The sequence below is a fragment of the Gymnodraco acuticeps genome, unplaced genomic scaffold (genome assembly GCF_902827175.1).
Source record: "Gymnodraco acuticeps unplaced genomic scaffold, fGymAcu1.1, whole genome shotgun sequence".
Classification (NCBI taxonomy): Eukaryota; Metazoa; Chordata; class Actinopteri; order Perciformes; family Bathydraconidae; genus Gymnodraco; species Gymnodraco acuticeps.
This window is the reverse complement of record NW_022989799.1, coordinates 2,656,199-2,674,343: the sequence shown is the minus strand read 5'-3', so window position 1 is coordinate 2,674,343 and position 18,145 is coordinate 2,656,199. Positions and strand designations below refer to the sequence as shown.

The 18,145-nt window shown below is 39.9% G+C and overlaps 1 protein-coding gene across 1 annotated transcript in view; it reads left to right on the top strand.

Moving 5' to 3' along the window:
- Window positions 1–3,299: 3,299 nt before the first annotated feature.
- LOC117550317 (cilia- and flagella-associated protein 46) overlaps window positions 3,300–18,145 on the top strand; it is a 141,786-nt gene continuing 126,940 nt past the window's right edge. The window contains 17 exon segments of the mRNA XM_034222699.1: window positions 3,300–3,309; window positions 3,417–3,529; window positions 3,820–3,884; window positions 4,778–4,901; window positions 4,903–4,943; window positions 6,061–6,184; window positions 6,732–6,826; window positions 7,489–7,629; window positions 7,846–7,945; window positions 8,352–8,450; window positions 11,409–11,474; window positions 11,476–11,600; window positions 12,377–12,602; window positions 12,789–12,906; window positions 16,492–16,621; window positions 17,252–17,376; window positions 17,537–17,655. Of these exon segments, the coding sequence (XP_034078590.1) occupies window positions 3,300–3,309; window positions 3,417–3,529; window positions 3,820–3,884; window positions 4,778–4,901; window positions 4,903–4,943; window positions 6,061–6,184; window positions 6,732–6,826; window positions 7,489–7,629; window positions 7,846–7,945; window positions 8,352–8,450; window positions 11,409–11,474; window positions 11,476–11,600; window positions 12,377–12,602; window positions 12,789–12,906; window positions 16,492–16,621; window positions 17,252–17,376; window positions 17,537–17,655 (1,821 nt within the window).

Genomic DNA, 18,145 nt, shown 5'->3' with positions numbered 1-18,145 from the left:
CATCGCCTTCCAACAATAACTCACTCCCCCCCCCCCCCAGTTACACTTCCATTTCTGCCCCCTGTTTTATGTTTATGTTTTTTTTTTATGTCTTGTCCTTGTATGTTTCTTTGTAAAGTGACCTTGAGGTTATGAAAGGCGCTATATAAATTCAAGTTATTATTATTATTTTCTTACTAGAATTCGGCCCACTTTGCGAAACACTCTGAATGAAATTAAGTCTTGAAAAATAATGTAGCAGCTGCACATACATCACAAACAATTCATGTTGAATTGGCCCGGCCATGTCCAGTCCACCTCAACATTTTAAAAAGGAGAGCAAAAAATGTGCTTGAAACAGGGACTCTAACCTTATCATCAGAAAGCCCTGCAATGCCAAGAGCTGAGCAAAGAAAATAGTCCCCTCACTTAGCTCATCCTTACATTAATTTCCCATTGAACCTGTTCTGCCTCAGGACAAGTCTGACATCGTATCAATCCGAAACAACCAGAAGTTAGAAACAAAATTATATCACTAGAAAACATCACAAAATGGCAGTGTTATCTTGGTCTAAAGAGACAGTACAGTGAGGCATATTACTTTAACACAGTGACAGACACAAAATACAGCTGTGCAAGGAAAACAAAGGGATAAAAGCACAAAAATCCAGCAACTCTGAGGTAAATATAAGCCCAAAATTCAAAGCAAACACCCTGAATATGATCACATAATCAGCATAAACAATAGGCCAATCGTGTTACCAGACTAGCAGTATAGTGTCTTTCCCTTTCACACTGGCACACAGACATTGACATTAAATTACCATACACAAACACATAATTGTTATGTTTCTTGGAAATATAGGCCTACCTGATCTTTCTATTATTACACTATTATTCTTTGTTTAATATGATTATAGCAATAAAGCCTCTTTTGAATTTGAAAGGGGACAGAGAAAGAGGGAGAGGGAAGTGAAATAGAGACACACTAAATATATATTTGTGTTAATAAAGGAATACGTGTTATCTTCACTTGTAAAGAAAACACTTTGAGTTGTGTCACCCTTTTTGTCCCATTCGTTTACCGTAGAGACCTGTCTCCGGTTGCCTAGTAACGCTCCCTAACTACAAACACGGATTGCGTATGTGTAGCTTTCCGTCGACACAGGGTTTGTTTGTTGAATACAATAATAAGTGGCATATTTACATTAACACCGCATTTACCGTACAGAGGTAGTGTTTTTTAACGGTTTAACAATGTTGCATTCGTGTTGACTAACTAGTTTCACACACCTGCACGGTTTCAATTGGGTAGCGGAGCGAGCTGAGTTAAAACTGGCGTCATCAGTTTAACGCTAACGTTAGCTAGCTAACAGCCAACCTCTTAAATTAACTAAAACGTGTTAGCTAACGCTTACTTTCCCATAGCATGGAGCTAGATATTCGGCAGTATCTCAACACGGCAAAGGAGCAACAAGGTTTGTGGTGTACTGTACTCACGTTAATTACAGAGCGAGTAGAGTTGTAAAACAGTTGTGAAAGTATTACTAAACTTTTTGTATCCTCGTGTAACGGTACTTTATGCAGACTCTGGAGCTCTACAGTCAGCCTATCGTTTAATTAACGACATGACAGCAGCTGGAGCCAGAGGACCAGCTCCTGGCAGTGCCTCAGAGCTGTACGTTGCATGTGCAGAAGCAGCTGTACAGGTGAGACTGAGGCAGAGGTTTCACTGTACTGTGCCTGTTCATGTACTTGTACTTGATACAAGCCCTTTTGTATATGTTAATTTAAATTAAAAAAACTTTAAAATGTAATTTGTAATACCAAAAGTGCCTATGTCTTACCATTGGCTTTGGCAATTAGCTTCAAATTGCACCAGAGGTAGTTTTTTTACCAAATACATATAAGTTCACTGAATAGGTATTCAAGTACATTATGTAGCCTACTACATGGCATGCAACAGAAAGGGTAGATCAACACATCATTCTAAATGAACCTGTTTAGTTCATTCATAATTATTAATAGACTACGACTGCTATATTTCATTAAACTTGTATGGCAATCGCTCAAAAGTCCAGTGCAATATCCAAATTGCAGTCAGTGCAATATTTGGTTACCTGCTGTAAAATGTATTGTGGTGGTGCTGCAAAAGGTATTATACAGTCAAACATATATTTATTTGGTTTGGATCCTTTCAATTATCCATATATATTTAAAACATGATAAATCCTCTAATCTCTAAATCATGTTAAATATTGGTTACATAATCGCAATCCTTTCTTTTTTCGTGTATGTTCACTGAAGAAGACAGTGATTGGCCCTAATACTGTCAAGCCATCAATCAGATGCTGAACCTCTGTCTGTAGTATGAATATGAGAAAACACTTTGTTGCTCTGAAGCTTGCCTCCACGTTCTGTGAAGTTTTCATGTTGTGAGGAGTTCATAACTGCTGAGATGTTGCATAAGACATGATGCTGAAGCAGCCTCCAATAAGGAACGTTTCATATCTGACTGCACAAAAAGTTGAGCTTCATTTAAATCAGTTTGACAATAAGTGTATCATCTGGGAGGTTCCTGAATGTATTACTGACATTTTTCGTCATATAGAGAGGATTCACTCGGTTTGCCTTGATACTAAAACTGAATATCTTAGGAGTTATTGGTTAATCAACCAGATATCTTTAGGTTGTGATAAAGAACCTCTGCAGGCCCCTCTCTGCTAGAAGTCTTATCACACATTATGTCACTGTTAACTTTTCTTTTTTCTTGCAAAATCTCCCTATATGCTCCCAGTAGGGGATGATAATGATTATTCATTCATATAGTCTAAATGGTCCTAAGGCAAGGGGACACATATTGAATAATGAAACATAATGATATTCTATAATGGGATTTAGTTTTATCAAACAACAGGATTTCTAAGGGAAAATGCAGCTTGCGTTGAAGTCTCAGGTTGTTTCAATTCTGAATGAGTTCTTATTTTAAACAGGAACAACACTACCATATCATTATATCTATCATTATATTAAGTGAATTCCATTTCCGAACATACATTCTGAGGCATTGTAATGTATATAACTGTTACGTTTAAGTTGTTTTATGATCACCCCCTATGAGAAAAATGATATACAGGTTTCTTAAGTACAAAAACTAATGCAAGCTTATGATATACTTCTAAGTATACCACTTCTCTACAGAATTGCCTCCCCTAACAACACTTACATTATGTGAATTAAATCTTAACAAAACACAACTGACATTCGAAGGGCAAAAAGCCGCAATTACAACCCAAAGCATTTTTCTAATGTTTTTAATAATGCATCAAGGTATACAAATGCTGACAGAATATAACAGCAGATACAGTTTAAATATTCATTTAGTTTGCCTTTGTGCTTCTCTTTTTCTGTGTTTTCAGCTTGGTGTTAGAGATAAGTACAGCGTTGTCTAAAGATGTACTTTGAAGGGAATCCGCCGGCGAATCAATTTTTGTGTCGAGCCTACCTCTGCCAGGTCCGGCTGAAGTCTCCGCCGCCCCCTGGGAGCTTGGTGAGGACAATCAATTGGACACATCTCCTCGAGGGGGCTGTGTCCTGTGTGTCTTTACCAATGAGATATGCACACAGTCACAGATATACTGCACTTATTTGCTCTAACAAAGGAGCAGACGTTCTAGCTTCGTAAAGAACTTTTCTTTGATTCTTCGAGGCTTATTGCCCTTTGTATTGTCACAGTTAGTTTTCTCTGTATTTTAACAAACTGTAGCCTTTGTTGAAGACTTTCCGCGTCTGATCTTTCTATGTTTTTACAAGGTCTAACTTTCCCCTTTTCTATTTTAGGGGGACTTAGAAGAGGCTGTGCTGTATTTTCTTAAAGCAATTGAAATCGCAAAGCATGAACCAAGGTATGTAAACGTTCAGAAGTGTGCTTGGCTTTGTTCTAACAGTGTCACTAAAGTTGATCAATGGATGCCATTTACAGTTTATCATCTGATATTGCTTGGCAAATGCCATTGTGGTGCCAAGGGGCACCTGTTAAAACACATTCAAAGAGAAATATTCACAACAGAGGATGTTTTTCTTTCTTTAATGATGGTATGATCGGTTACAAGGGTTCAGTCTGCTGCGTTAACTATATTCCGGGACATAAAGGTTTCATTTGCAAACAGCCTTGTTGAAATAAAACATGCTTCACCTCAGCCCCTTATTCAGAAGAGGATTATATAAGAGTGTTTTATTCAAAAATATTCTAACAGTATCTGTAAGTATAGTTAAAAGGATGATAAATATAGATGTATAAGAAACTGCGTTCCCTTTTTCTCACTTTGAAAGATATCTTAGGAGATAGCGGCTTAGCCTTTGCAAGCAATCAGTGCTGAATCTCTTTGGTAATGAACTCATAACTTGTCAATAAAAAAAGGGCTGAAAGAGCAATCTTAATTAGAACCAAAGGGAATACATATCTAATACATCCAGCCCAGACTAATGCACAACACAATCTCTGGTGAATAAATTAGCAGCACTCAAACAGTCTGTTCACACTATCCTCTACATCTGCGCCTCAAATTCATACATTTCCCTCCTTTGACATAGACAGGCTCACAGGACCCCCCCCCCTGAGGCTCATTGGACGTTGGTTAATCCACACACATTTGCAATTCACAGAACATCTTCATACAAAGTTGTCACTTGGTCTGAATTTAGTTGTGTTAAGAGATACAATTCCTTGCATGTGCATTATATAAATAATTGAGTGTTCTCTGTCAACTTATTTTTGCATGTGGTTTGTTTCTTACAGAGACTACTTCATAGTGTTCAACGCTTCAGTGCTGTACTTCCAGACGGTGTGTCTTTTCCTGCAGCCGGGGTGGTGCTCCCACCTCGTCCCCTCCCTCAGGCAGGTGGTCCGGAGTATGGAGGAAGGTGGCAGAGCAGGACCACAGCTGGAGGGCTGAACTCATGATGTAAGTGACCCCACCGTGTTCTCTTTGCTCGCTTTCATGAATAAGTCCAGTCCTGATTCTGTCCAGTTTCCTGCTGGATTCACAAGGGGTGACGCACAGAGGCTAATTTACCAGCTCTTCATTTGTGACCTCAGCTCTCTCGGTACCTCGTTAAGTTCTTGACATATTCTCCTCAACACAGTGGAGAATCCACTCTAAGCTGTTTCATCATGTTCTCCCATGACGCCTCAGGCTCAAACGTTTGTTATCTCTGCCCAAAGAACATTATGTACCAATCGTGTACAGTGTCATTTCAGCTAGCCAGGGTGTTCATAGGATTGGTGACGGTATGTCCTATGCACTTCATAGTTTAATGTTATCCATAAAAGATCAAGATGGCCCGACATACTGTACATGGTTTCTCACTGTTCTGCTGCCAACCATCCAATGCATGGTTGTTTGGAATATGTTGTTCCAAAACCAACCAAAGGATGAAAAACAATACAAGAAACCTTTTTAAAGCAAGTCCTATGTTAACCAAAATGGATAATTAATGAATTCCTGGTTATTGACACGTCCATGGGCATTTCATGACTACAACAAGATCATTTGCTATAATAACTTAATTAAACTGGTAACATCGGAGAGTTTTGACTAATGCCTGGAAAGTACATATATTATCCTCCATAAGGTTCTCATGCAATGGAAACAGTATTCCGCTAAGACCCTAGAACCCTTTGGCTCAGCTATGAGCCAGAAAGCTAACATTATGATTCACAGCTTTAATTCAAGTCGGAATTTTAAAGATCCTAAGAACATTACGTACAATTGGAAAATCAGTGGCGTTGACATAATTCTACTTTAAGTTTAAAAAATAAGGCTATTTAATTTGCTCCAAATAAATATTGAAAAGTCACAACCAAACAATAGGCCATGTGTTCAGTTGACCAGAGCCTTAAGAAGAGAGTGGAATATATAATTAAGTTCGGAGAAGCTTGTACAGAACAGTGGGTTTGCAGTTTTAAAAAAGGGAACTTGATATACTGTATATTTCTGCGGAGACTGCTGTTGTAAAACTCACCATCTTGATTTGACACGGAAATAGAATCATTCTCATTTGCTCTCTGTTTCTATTCAGGCATCTTATTGGATGTATTGTTGACTCTGGAATAATAGAAGATGCTGCAAGTTTTGCCAAAGAGACGGAAGAATTCATCAAGGCACATACCCCACATCTTTATCCAAGAATCTTTAAGTTACTGGTAAGCAGCATGTATTTGTGACTTAATACATTTATAAAGTAATTATGTGGTCATATTTATTTTTGCAGGTAACGTATCGAATGTAAACTGTGTATGAATATGTCCTTTTTTCAAAGAATAGGAAAAACTGCTTTGTTTCAACTTTTATAACATACATAAAAAACAGGAAAAAGCAAGAACATTGTCTGAACCCTCTTTAGAGCATTTCATATGAATGTATCTGAATTCCTACAAATCACTGAATAAGTAACTACCTGTATGTAATGGGACTGTGTAGAGATACTATAATGACTAACTCTGTAACACTTTATTAAAGTAGTTCAAATGTAATATTGACTAACAACCAAAAGGAATTGGGCTCTTTGCAGCATCTCCATACACTATCATCCAGATTTATATGGATCCTATGTTTTCACTCATTCCTAATCAGTGGACTACTGTCCATGCAATCAGTTAAGTAAATACAATGTTGCTTTGAAATATAGTATGGCTCTTCAACGACACGTGCATGATAAATAAAGAGTAACTTCTATCTTTCTCTTCTTAGGTACAACACAGGCTGACACATGCTGATGACCTCCTTGAAACAAGCACACAGAGCACTACCTTAGCAGTCATTTACAAAATACAGGAATTGAAAAAGTAAGGAACGTTTCTGATACACTAAAGTTAATGTTTATTTATTTTGCTCTGAAATGATTTGTTTTTACAGAAAGCCTTGTTTGTGTACTGTCATGATAAAAGCAAACGTTATCTGTCTGCAATCAATACCTCCACGAAACAGACTTTGATCTGCTTTATTGATTGTATGTATGTTTGCCTTTTTAGAATATTTGATGTATGCCGTGTTTTTGAAGCTGTAGGAAATACAGTACCGAGGGATTTTGATGCTTTTCTGATCCTGAGGGTTTAATGCTTACAGCTAGCTTTTCAGACTTGATCTCCTGCCTCTCAGTTTAGCTATCGGTGCCCTATAGAGGGCAGGTTAATCCGGCTCTTGCGAACAGTATTGGTATAGTACCATGGCTTCTAGTGTGGCATAGTACAAACCAACTCCCAGCCCCCCCTTCTTTTCTGCAGGCATGTACTCAACATGTCAGATCTTCTTATGGTTATTTGGCTCGGCTGTAAACGTCGGCAGCATGACTCAGTCTGACCCCGCCTTCGTCAGCATCATTTAGGTTATTTAGCCTAGGGTTAATGCACTGTTTGGTGTGAGTACATTAGGGGGCAAATGGGAATACAGATGCATGCGTAGTTTATATATGAATCTACACAGACAGGATTTTATTTGTGGTTTGTAGCAGGTTGGAAGAAATAAATGTGGATGAGCCAACAAAGGAGGAGCTCGAGCTGATTCTTCATATCCTGATGGATTGTACCAAATATTCTCCCTCGCCACTGATCTCCAGTCAGGGCCAGACACCCGTCCAACCAGCAGACAGGTCTGTGACCCAAAGTGTCCTCAACAAATCTCCTACCCAACAACATTACCTTCATAGCATCCTGTCCTCTTCTTTCACATCTTATTACCAAATACCATGACCTTGGAAAATCTATGTGTGGTGTACACATGGATATTCCAAGGTCACAACATGGCTCACACTACTGTACTGATGTGTTGGGGATTGTATAAATGACTTTTTATCTGGGATTTGCAGGGTTTCCTTCCTCCTGGAGTTGGCTCTGCTGGCCTTACAAGTGAAGCATCAGGAAGTCGCTGCTGACTGTCTGAAAGAGCTGAAGTCGGCGGGAGAGGCTGTGAGTGTCCGGTATTCCCTTAAAACCTCAGGCTGTTACTGTACATATCATAAACACATGCAAATGTATGCTGGAATTTGACATCCCCTCTTAAGTAGACACTTGACAATAGATGAGATTAATTAACTGAGCTCATGCTCAAGGGCCAAAGTGCTTGCTGCATGTATAATTACTTTTAGCAGTGTAGAATTATAACATAGAAAGGTTTGCAGTTTTTTCATGTTCCATTTTGATCTCATATACTTTGTGAATTTAGTGAAATTATTGCGTAATAAACAACATTGCATGTATACGACAAAAATAATACACATTGTAAGATGTTTCATTCTCTTCCCTAACCCTAGCCCCGTCCATGATCTGCTTGGACGCTGACTCTTTAAATTCTATGTATGTCTTTTTCTTTTAGAGTATCGGCCAACTCATACTAATTGAATGTGTCAACTGTGAGATCAACCTCCTGAAGAGAGAAGCCAAGATGAATGACTATTCCAAAGCCAGTGTGGAGGTGCTCAATCATATGTCTAAATCATCAGCCATGTGTTCCCCCCTGTATGTTGTTCAGGCAGTGGACCAATTACAGAACAAATGTTCTCTATTTTCTGTAATCGCATTCTTTGTTTAAAGGGGCCCTTTTATGCTTCTTTCTAGGTTCATTACCTCTACTGTGAAACGTTTCCATACTTTAATGTTCAAAAAGCACAGCAGCACCTCTTTTCACCCTCTGTCTGAAACCAGAGCCCAGTCTGCTCTGATTGGTTAGCTGGCCAGCTCTGTTGTGATTGGTCAACCGCTTAGAGATGTCCCGCCACTATCATGCACAATCTGTTGGAGTGCTAATTCCCTCGAAGCACAGTCAGACACAAGTGGCTTTCTCATAACGGGTTTATTCCTCTTCGAATCCACCGTGAAAACTACACATAAACAAACAGTATAAATGACAAATATAGTATCGTGTTAGACACACAATAACATGCACAGCATGTGAGATGACTAGCAAAGTAATAAACGTAAAAGTAATACAAACACAACAACATACCTCTTTGGCTGCATGCTCTGAAAACAGAGGGAAGTATTCTTCAGTCCTTACAACTTATATTACATTACATTACATTGCATTTAGCTGACGCTTTTATCCAAAGCGACTTACAATAAGTGCATTCGACCAACAAAATACAACCTTGAAGAAAACAGAATCATATAAGTACATCAGGTTTCATAGAGCCAAACATTTCAAGTGCTACTCAACTGGCTTTAGGTAAGCCAGTCCTTTATTGGTATAAAAGTGCTTCGTTAATCGTTCTAACGCTCGAAGTGGAGTCGAAAGAGATGAGTTTTCAGTTTGCGCCGGAAGATGTGCAAGCTATCTGCCGTCCTGATGTCAATGGGGAGCTCATTCCACCATCTTGGAGCCAGGATAGCAAACCCACGTGTTTTCGCTGATGGGAACTTGGGTCCCCCTCGCAGCGAGGGCGCAGCGAGTCGTTTGGCTGATGCAGAGCGTAGTGCACGCGCTGGGGTGTACGGTTTAACCATGTCCTGGATGTAGGAAGGGCCAGATCCATTGGCAGCATGGTAAGCAAGTACCAGTGTCTTGAAGTGGATTCTAGCAGTTACCGGAAGCCAGTGAAGGGAGCGGAGGAGCGGAGTGGTGTGGGAGAATTTAGAAAGGTTGAAGACCAGACGAGCCGCTGCATTCTGGATGAGCTGCAGAGGTCGGATGGCACATGCAGGTAGACCAGCCAGGAGGGAGTTGCAGTAGTCTAGGCGTGAGATGACGAGAGCCTGGACCAGAACCTGAGTTGCTTTCTGGGTCAGCTGGGGACGTATCTTCCTGATGTTGTAAAGCGTGTATCTGCAGCAACGGGTTGTAGCAGCGATGTTTGCAGTGAAGGACAGGTTGTTATCTAGGGTCACACCCAGATTCCTTGCAGTCTGAGTCGGGGAAACAACTGAGGTGCCGATGTTGATTGTTAGGTCAAGAGTGGGACAATCTTTTCCCGGAAAGAAAAGCAGTTCAGTCTTGTCAAGGTTGAGCTTGAGGTGGTGAGTAGACATCCACTGAGAGATGTCAGCTAGACAAGCAGAGATGCGTGCAACGACCTGGGTCTCTGAGCGGGGAAAGGACAGAATTAATTGGGTGTCGTCAGCGTAGCAGTGGTAAGAAAAACCATGCGGGCTAATGACTGATCCGAGCGAGTTTGTGTACAAGGAGAAGAGGAGGGGACCAAGAACAGAGCCCTGAGGGACCCCCGTAGTTAATTGACAAGGGTCGGACTCGGACCCTCTCCAAGTCACCCTGTAGGTACGGTCTTTCAGATATGAGGTGAGGAGGGAAAGTGCAGAGCCTGAAACTCCAAGTTTTGGAGAGTGCGAAGGAGGATCTGATGATCACCGTGTCGAATGCAGCAGACAGGTCCAACAGGATGATGACAGAGGAGAGGGATGCAGTTTTGGCAGTGTGCAGTTCCTCCGTGACAGCAATGAGAGCAGTTTCTGTGGAGTGACCTGCCTTGAAACCAGACTGGTGCGGATCCAGAAGGTTGTTCTGATGGAGATAACAGGAGAGTTGTTTAAAGACAGCGCGTTCAAGTGATTTAGACAGGAACGTATACATATATATATATATATATAAGAATACACTTAACTAACGGAGCTGTAAAAGTATCCGTGCTGTAAAAGTATCCGTGCATCTTACGTGCCGTTTCTGGTCTCGTTCTCTTCTCTCTAACTCACGCGAGAACAGCATAACAAGACGTGAGCTTGGACTTCAAAATAAAAGGCTAAATATTGCACGCATGAAATATTACAACAAATAATAATTATTACATTTAGAAAATACATATTGCAGTTAAATTGTGAACATGTAAAGGCTACACTTACAGAGATGTCCCGCCCCTTAGTCTATCATGCACAATCTGTTGGAGTGCTTGCCAATATCAGCGTGTGTGTTACATAGTGATGTCACTATGTTACAAAAGGAAACAAATGAGTCCAATGGAGGTGTTTCAGGCCGGGGGGGAGTATGTGTGAGAGAAACTCCCTCTGGACGGAACAAATGGATTTTAGCCTTTGCAGACCATTTACATGCACAACAACCTATAGAACACACTACAGGAAAGGGAAAGACCCAAAAGCCTAATAGGGCCCCTTTAAAGGCAGTAAATCCTCTTTCACTTGTATGTCCTTGACTTAAGAACACATATAGAACTTCTTCATCAGTTAGAAGTCACGCAGTTAGAGGTCCATTGGAGTTTAATTTACATTTAATTGCCCTAATAGTGTTTCAGGAGTTTTACCTCTAACAGAATATCTTGAGGGAAGTGGCATCATATAATCTCATTTTGGCATTACAACTGTCACATAAGAACTGGCACTACATGTTCAATCTGATTCAATCCAAGTGTACCTGCCAAATGATAGAAGCTACCGGAGAGACTCTCAATCTGCAGTTGTTATTCCACAGGCCCGGCTGAGGGAGATAGACAAGCTGGATCAGTGTCTGCAGACTGCAGTGAGGGGGGGGAGACCTGCAGGCCATGCAGGCAGTGTGCGTTACCCAGTGGAGCTGCTGTCTGCCCCTCCTGCAGCACAACCTCAAGAAACGCATACAGAGCCCTCTGCTCAGGGTCTCCCACGTTCTGGAAGACATGCAAAGGTTGCTATTTTCTTTCTTTAATTACCTCGTGATATATTTGGTGTGTATGTCAACGTCTGTCTTGATAACTGAAAAAACAAAGCTGAAAATGTGCTAAAGCCGGAAGGCAGAAAGCAAAGCTTATACAAAAATGGCCATCCTTTTAGTTATGCAATTACATCAATGACCTCAAATCTTATGGAGAATTAACTACAAACTTGATGATAAGTACGTTTCAAAATGTATTAAAACAATTATTTCAAATCTCAAGGTAAGAATTGAGTTATGTACCAGGACTGAATACATACAAAAGTAGAATATGAAGGACATACAAAAGTACATATGCAGATCACAATACAACCTTTCATAACTTTTTTAATCTTGATTTAAGTTTTAATATATTGCTATAAATTATATAAATCTAATTTTGAAACCCTTTTATGACCCTGTTTTAATATAGCTCTTTTATAATATAGCTCAGTTTGTTTTAATGCAGTAATGTATAGTTTTGATCATATTCAATTGTTTTTGGAGGTAATGCAGATTTATAGTTTTTTAGGGAAATGCATTTGGATCAAGGGAAATGCAACTCTAACGATAAATAGTAAGAACCAGTCATATTGATTGTCAGGCTCCTTTACTCTTTTGTTACAATAATGCAATAAAGAGCCAACATTATGGCATTTGGTATAAGATCAACATTATCTCCTCATTTGATCTCCCAATTTGGAATTTTGGTACCAGACATATTTCCATTGATTTATAATATATTAGTGCACTGCTTGTTATATCTGCAGTATGTTGCTGGAGATGCGCTGTCAGGTCCACTCAGAGCTGGCGGTGATTGAAGAGGAGGACGGGCGCCTTGAGGCTTCTTTGACTCATCTTCAGAAAGCCATGCTGCTGGATAACGGGACACAACAAGAGCGCCTGTCGTCAGCTGTCGGCCTCCTGCAGCTCAGAGGGACCCTCTACCAAACGACCTCCCGGGCCGAGGATAAAGCCGCTATGCTTATGCAGCAGGTTTTTAACCCCCCTTGTCAGGCGGTGATAACATTACATAATGAAAAAGCTCTTTGAACTTAACAAGGCAAAAACATACTTAGATGAGTTTTTGGTGTTAAACTGAAATCAATTTCACTCATATGCAGTGGGGTTTAATGAGAGATAATTTCATTCTGAAATCCAATCCGTTCATCTCTTCCTCAGGCCAGGGACATGCAGCCCCAAGACAGGACAGACGTTCGTCCCATCCTGGTCGCTGTGGGTCTCCTTTTGGCCCCTGATGATTTCCAGATAGTGCTGGATGCTGACAACACTTCCAAAAGTACAGATTTCTATTCTTTCTATTTCTAGAGTGGTGCTGGAATGATTCTTGAAACCCGGACATTAGTCAGCATTTTACCACCACTGTTTCTCTCGTGTCTCGTTTTTTGGTTAGATGCCCTAAAAAATATATGTGGTTTAAAATGAGTCAGTAAATACCCCACTGGTGAATGTCTGAAGCTTCTATGTGTCATTAAAACGATGGTTGCTTACAAGATAAAAGAAGAGTACATAACGTCATCACAGCCTAGATTAGCCGCCTTTAGCTTAGCGGTATAGATGCACAGCCATGGGACCATGATGTATTTAGTTTGAGCGTTTGAGGAGAAACAAATTCCCTTGCATTTTGTTGAGGGAGCTCTTGCAACGCTTACTTTGAGGACAGCCTGCAAAAATCCGCCATCACTGCACCACTCTTTTCTAGGGCATTGCTAGGACTGCTGAATTGAAATAGTCATCCACTACTCCCAAAAAGTATTTCAATAGTCGATTATTGGTGATAGATGAATTAGCAGTCTTCGATTATCTGTGCAAGGCCCTTCTCAAATGCTCTGTGATCTGATTAGACAAAACCCTCAGGCGGCTTGTCAGTGCTGGAGATACTGTTTGACTTCAGTAACAACGTGACTCTTTTTCTAGAGGGATTGCAGGAGTATTGCCTTCTCCTATTACCCTGAATTCAGTTTAGTTAACATGGCATGAAAAAAAAGATTCAAATGAATTAATGTTCAACAACAAGACGCTACATCGCCTCTACAACCACCCCAATGGTGTGCCTCAAACATCTTCTAATGCCCTCAGGGTACTGCCAAAAGGTTGGATTACATTTCATCTACAATAAATGTACTCAAGCATTCCCACAAATAACAACACAAATTCAATTAAAATGCATAATTTCAATGACAAGTTATATTTCAGTATCACCATGCCAATCACGACATCATCAGGGTGACAGTCCATGTTTTGTCACTGTTATAAAGTCGGTTATGACAAATGAAAGAGTGATTTTGGAGACAACCCTGCAACAGTAAAAGCTCCAAAGTATGTGGTGAGCAAAAATGGATTTACAATTTACCTTGCAGTCAATGACAAATCACGTTTTGACAGTCTATATTTTTCTCAGTTTTTTCATCATGTCTGTTTTTTACATTAACTTGCGAAGGTGGTCCAATCTTTTAACAATCAAAAATGGGCCTTAAGTTGAATCACACATCTATAATTACAAATCATTTGGATTGAATAATTCTTAGGTAAGATATGACGAGGCAGTTATGAAGTAACTGCTCAGGGCTTCATTGTCGCGAGCACTGGTGTTTTTTTGCTCATTATACTTGGAAATTTGGTCGAGTGTAAAATGGCTTTAGGCTAGTAATGTTATGATTTTTATAAGACATTAAGGGTGTACAGTACCTTTTCTCCACCTGCTAAACCTGCTGCTCGGTTCCACTTAGCTCTCTTTCTATCTCTCCTTCTCTGCCGTCTTTGCACTTGTTTTTTTCAAATTTTCTTTGATGATTATGGTTAACGATAATATTTAAAAAAAATGTGTACAGATCAGTAGATACATAATTGACTAATGAATAATTTGCACCTGAATGCTCTAAAAAGGCAGTGCTCAGGTGATAGTGTAATGGGCTGCTCTCAGTAAAGCAGGTGCTGATTACATGCAGATTGATTTATTGATTCTTTGTGTGGATATAGAAGACAGACCATTCATTCAGAGAAATAACATTTAAAGACTTATTTCTAACATGGTCTTATACTGTATGTACAGAATCCTTAATACAAAGAGCAAAAAAAAAAAAAGGAAATCCTTATAAATATAAAAAAAAGCATTGATTAACATTTTATTTTCATTTCAAACCTTTATTTATGCAGGTGAATCCCATTGAGATCATTGATCTCTTTTTCAAGGGAGACCTGCTGCAAACTTTCCAAGTGTCCTAGAAGCATTTCGTAATGTAAAAAAGCACTAAAATAGACGCATTACAAGCAGTAACATCGTTAATAATTTATAAAACATTTTGTATTATAACAAAACCTACAGTAATAAGATAAAAAATAAACCACATGCCCAGGACCTGCCTGATTGTGAATGCAAATGTCATTTCAAAAACCCTGAAGTGCACTCTCGTATATAAATGTGTTCCCTGGCCTTCAAGTGTGGCCAGAAGGTCTTAAAACCTTGTGTTGGGCATGACAATCTATCAGTCAAATTATTTTTGTCTCAGGGGGCTTTACAGTGTGTACAGCATATGACAGCAACTGTCACTACACCCTTGTAGCATACAAGAAAGAACTCCCAAAGAAATTATATAATTAATGAGAGAAGAATTGAAGAAACCTTGGGTAGAGCAACAGAGGAGGGATATCCCGTGATGGACAGACGAGCAATAAATGTCAAATATATAGATTAAAATAGATCATCCAATACCAGTCAAAGGATTTAAATGATAATATGAATTCAAGATTCAAAGACTCTTTATTGCCATATGCACACAAATCTTATGTCCCAGGCTCCTCCAACAATGCAACAGAAAAAAAAAAAAAAAAAATGTTTTCCAATTTGCCAAATAAAGGGAGAGGGAGAGCTTTGAATCCTTGTACATGTTATGTACAATAGCTATAAAGAATGTTTATAAAATTAAAATTGATCCATATGGACAAAAATCTTCCAGGTGCTTTCAAAAAATAATAAGGTGGATGAGACGAGGTAAAAGATGAAAGGTGAAGGTCACCCGACAGTCTTAGCCCATAGCTGCATACCTAGGGGCTGATTCAAGGTAAGCCTGAGCCAGCCCTAACTATAAGCTTTATAAGCTGTATGTGTTCCAGTGTAGCTCACAGCAAAGCCCCATCGATTGTGTGTAGTTTATCATGTGGCAGAGTCTGAACTCAGAGAGTGTCTTTGATCTCAGACGTATTGGTCCACGGTATCAAATCACATCCTGCAGTCTAATGAACCAGGAAAGAGCTGGCTCAGGCATTGGTTAAAGCTTTGGTAGAGGCACCTTTTTGTTTTTCTTCTATAAACCTCAAGCGTCCCCTAGATCAGGGGTTCCCAACCCCCGGGCGGCAGACCGGTACCGGGCCGTGGGGGTGTTACTGCCGGGCTGAAAAATAGCTGTGAGTTTATCGTAATATTTGCAGAATTATAAAAATATTTTATCATAATGTTTTTTTCAAAAAGTGTTTAATTTTCACACCTATACCAGTCATATTATATTATGTATACTAGCCATGAAATAGATACAATGTATATCTTTACTAACAGTATACAGGCCGCCCAGGTATATTAACGGCCGCAAAAGTATATTTCGCGACCCTTTTAAAAAAATAAAAAATAAAAATCCGTCCGCGAGCACGACGCCATCTGCGATCAATTAACTAGTGGACAATTATCCCTCACTCTACGCCTCCTTTACCTGTTTGCTCTGCTATCGCGTGAAGGGTCTGCTAACAAGCGACCAACAGAAAGGTTAATGTTGTTGCACGTCACAAAGCCAGCGCACCGCAAGTATATTTCAGATGTGTGGGAAACACTGGTATAAATATAGATCCACTTGTGTATTCAATGATCATCTAGTTCCCTCGGGCTGCGTTGGATCTGGAGCAGTGGCTCAGCTCTGTGCTAAGGCTCAGCATCACTCAACATCTGTGAGGAAGGCGGACAGATACCTGGCCAGACAAGGAGATGACACAGACAACACAGAGAGGTGAGTGTATTTTGTGTTCATTGTGAATATAACTGTACAAACACAACTCATAGCTTTGACTTATCATATTGAGCTGTCAGGCTTCCTAAGAACCCAGTTTGAAAATAGCAAATAGAATCACCCTTTAAGCCTTGTTGGATATATCGCTCCTCGCTGTTACTGAACATTATATACTAATGGATGTTTGATCTATTGCTGTTTAAGTTGTTGTGTGACATTTTTACAACCTTTTATTTCATCTCCTTATTCATAGCGCATATTTGAATTCCCCCTGTCTATGAGTATCAGCACATCAGAAATTGCAGGCATTATGGTCAGGAGGGAGCAGAGACTTGATTCCCCAAAGGACACGATAATTTTTTCATGGCCCTACAAACACACAATCATTATTTGCAGTGTGTCTCCGTGCTTTTGCCCTGACATCCACCTTATAAAAGAGGACAAATGATGCTCATCGTCAGGTTCATATTAGTATTAGTTAGTATATTATAAACTCCCTTTGGAGGGAACACAGGTATTTTAGCCTTTGAGACCATTTACATGCACCAAAACCTATAGAACACACTACAGGAGAGGGAAAACTCAAAAGGGCATATTAGGGCCTCTAAGTGTTCTTTATTTATGCTCTAGGGTAAAGTTGTGGGCAACACTGGTGAAGACGGCCAGGAAACAGGAAGTTTGGGATGTGTGCCGAGCTGCTTGTCGATTCTGTTTGCTTTACGACGATGGGAGATGGAAGATTTCCAAGACTGACAGTAAGAGTATCAATGATCCTAAGACTGAGGGTAGAACGACCGAAGTATTCCTCTAATATTAGAATCCTTGACCGACAGTCATGTTTGCATTAGCACAACAAAGGAGATAATTGCTTTCAATGTGGGATTTAACTTCACAGATTTTGTCAATTTAATCCAGAATGTAGATGCTCCGAGGAAGAAAGCTGTGCAGAATGTCTTCACGGTTGTAATAGAAGCCAAACATGTGTGAGGGACTTGCTGCGCCTGTTGGCTGATATCCACTTCATCAGTGCCGAGGTGTGTATCTTCTAATACACTCATACACAGCACATGTTCAACTGTATTATGTTTTCAGATGGTTCTTCTAGAAATATCTTACTGCTGGAAATTCTTTAAATTAGCACTCGCCGACTCATGGATTACTGATTATAATTCAATGGTCAAATGTCAAGGTCACTGTGACCTCACAAAACACATAACTAGGGATGCTCAGGAGATGATCAGGAGAGCCGATCACACAACGTAAAATACATGACACTTTTCTCTGTGCGCGGCAAAACAAGCTCGCCAAAATGGCTTCACCAGTCTGGCAGTATTTTAAGGTGTCTGAAAAAGACAATAAAATAGCGGTATGCAACGTGTGTGAAGCAGAAATCCCTCTTGGTGGAACGCAACAACGACAATTTAATACCACAAATCTCATTAGACATTTGAGAGTTCGTCACGTCAAAGTATACGGCGACTCGGCGAGTATGAAAGGCAAGCCAGCGCCAAGTCAGTAAAAACT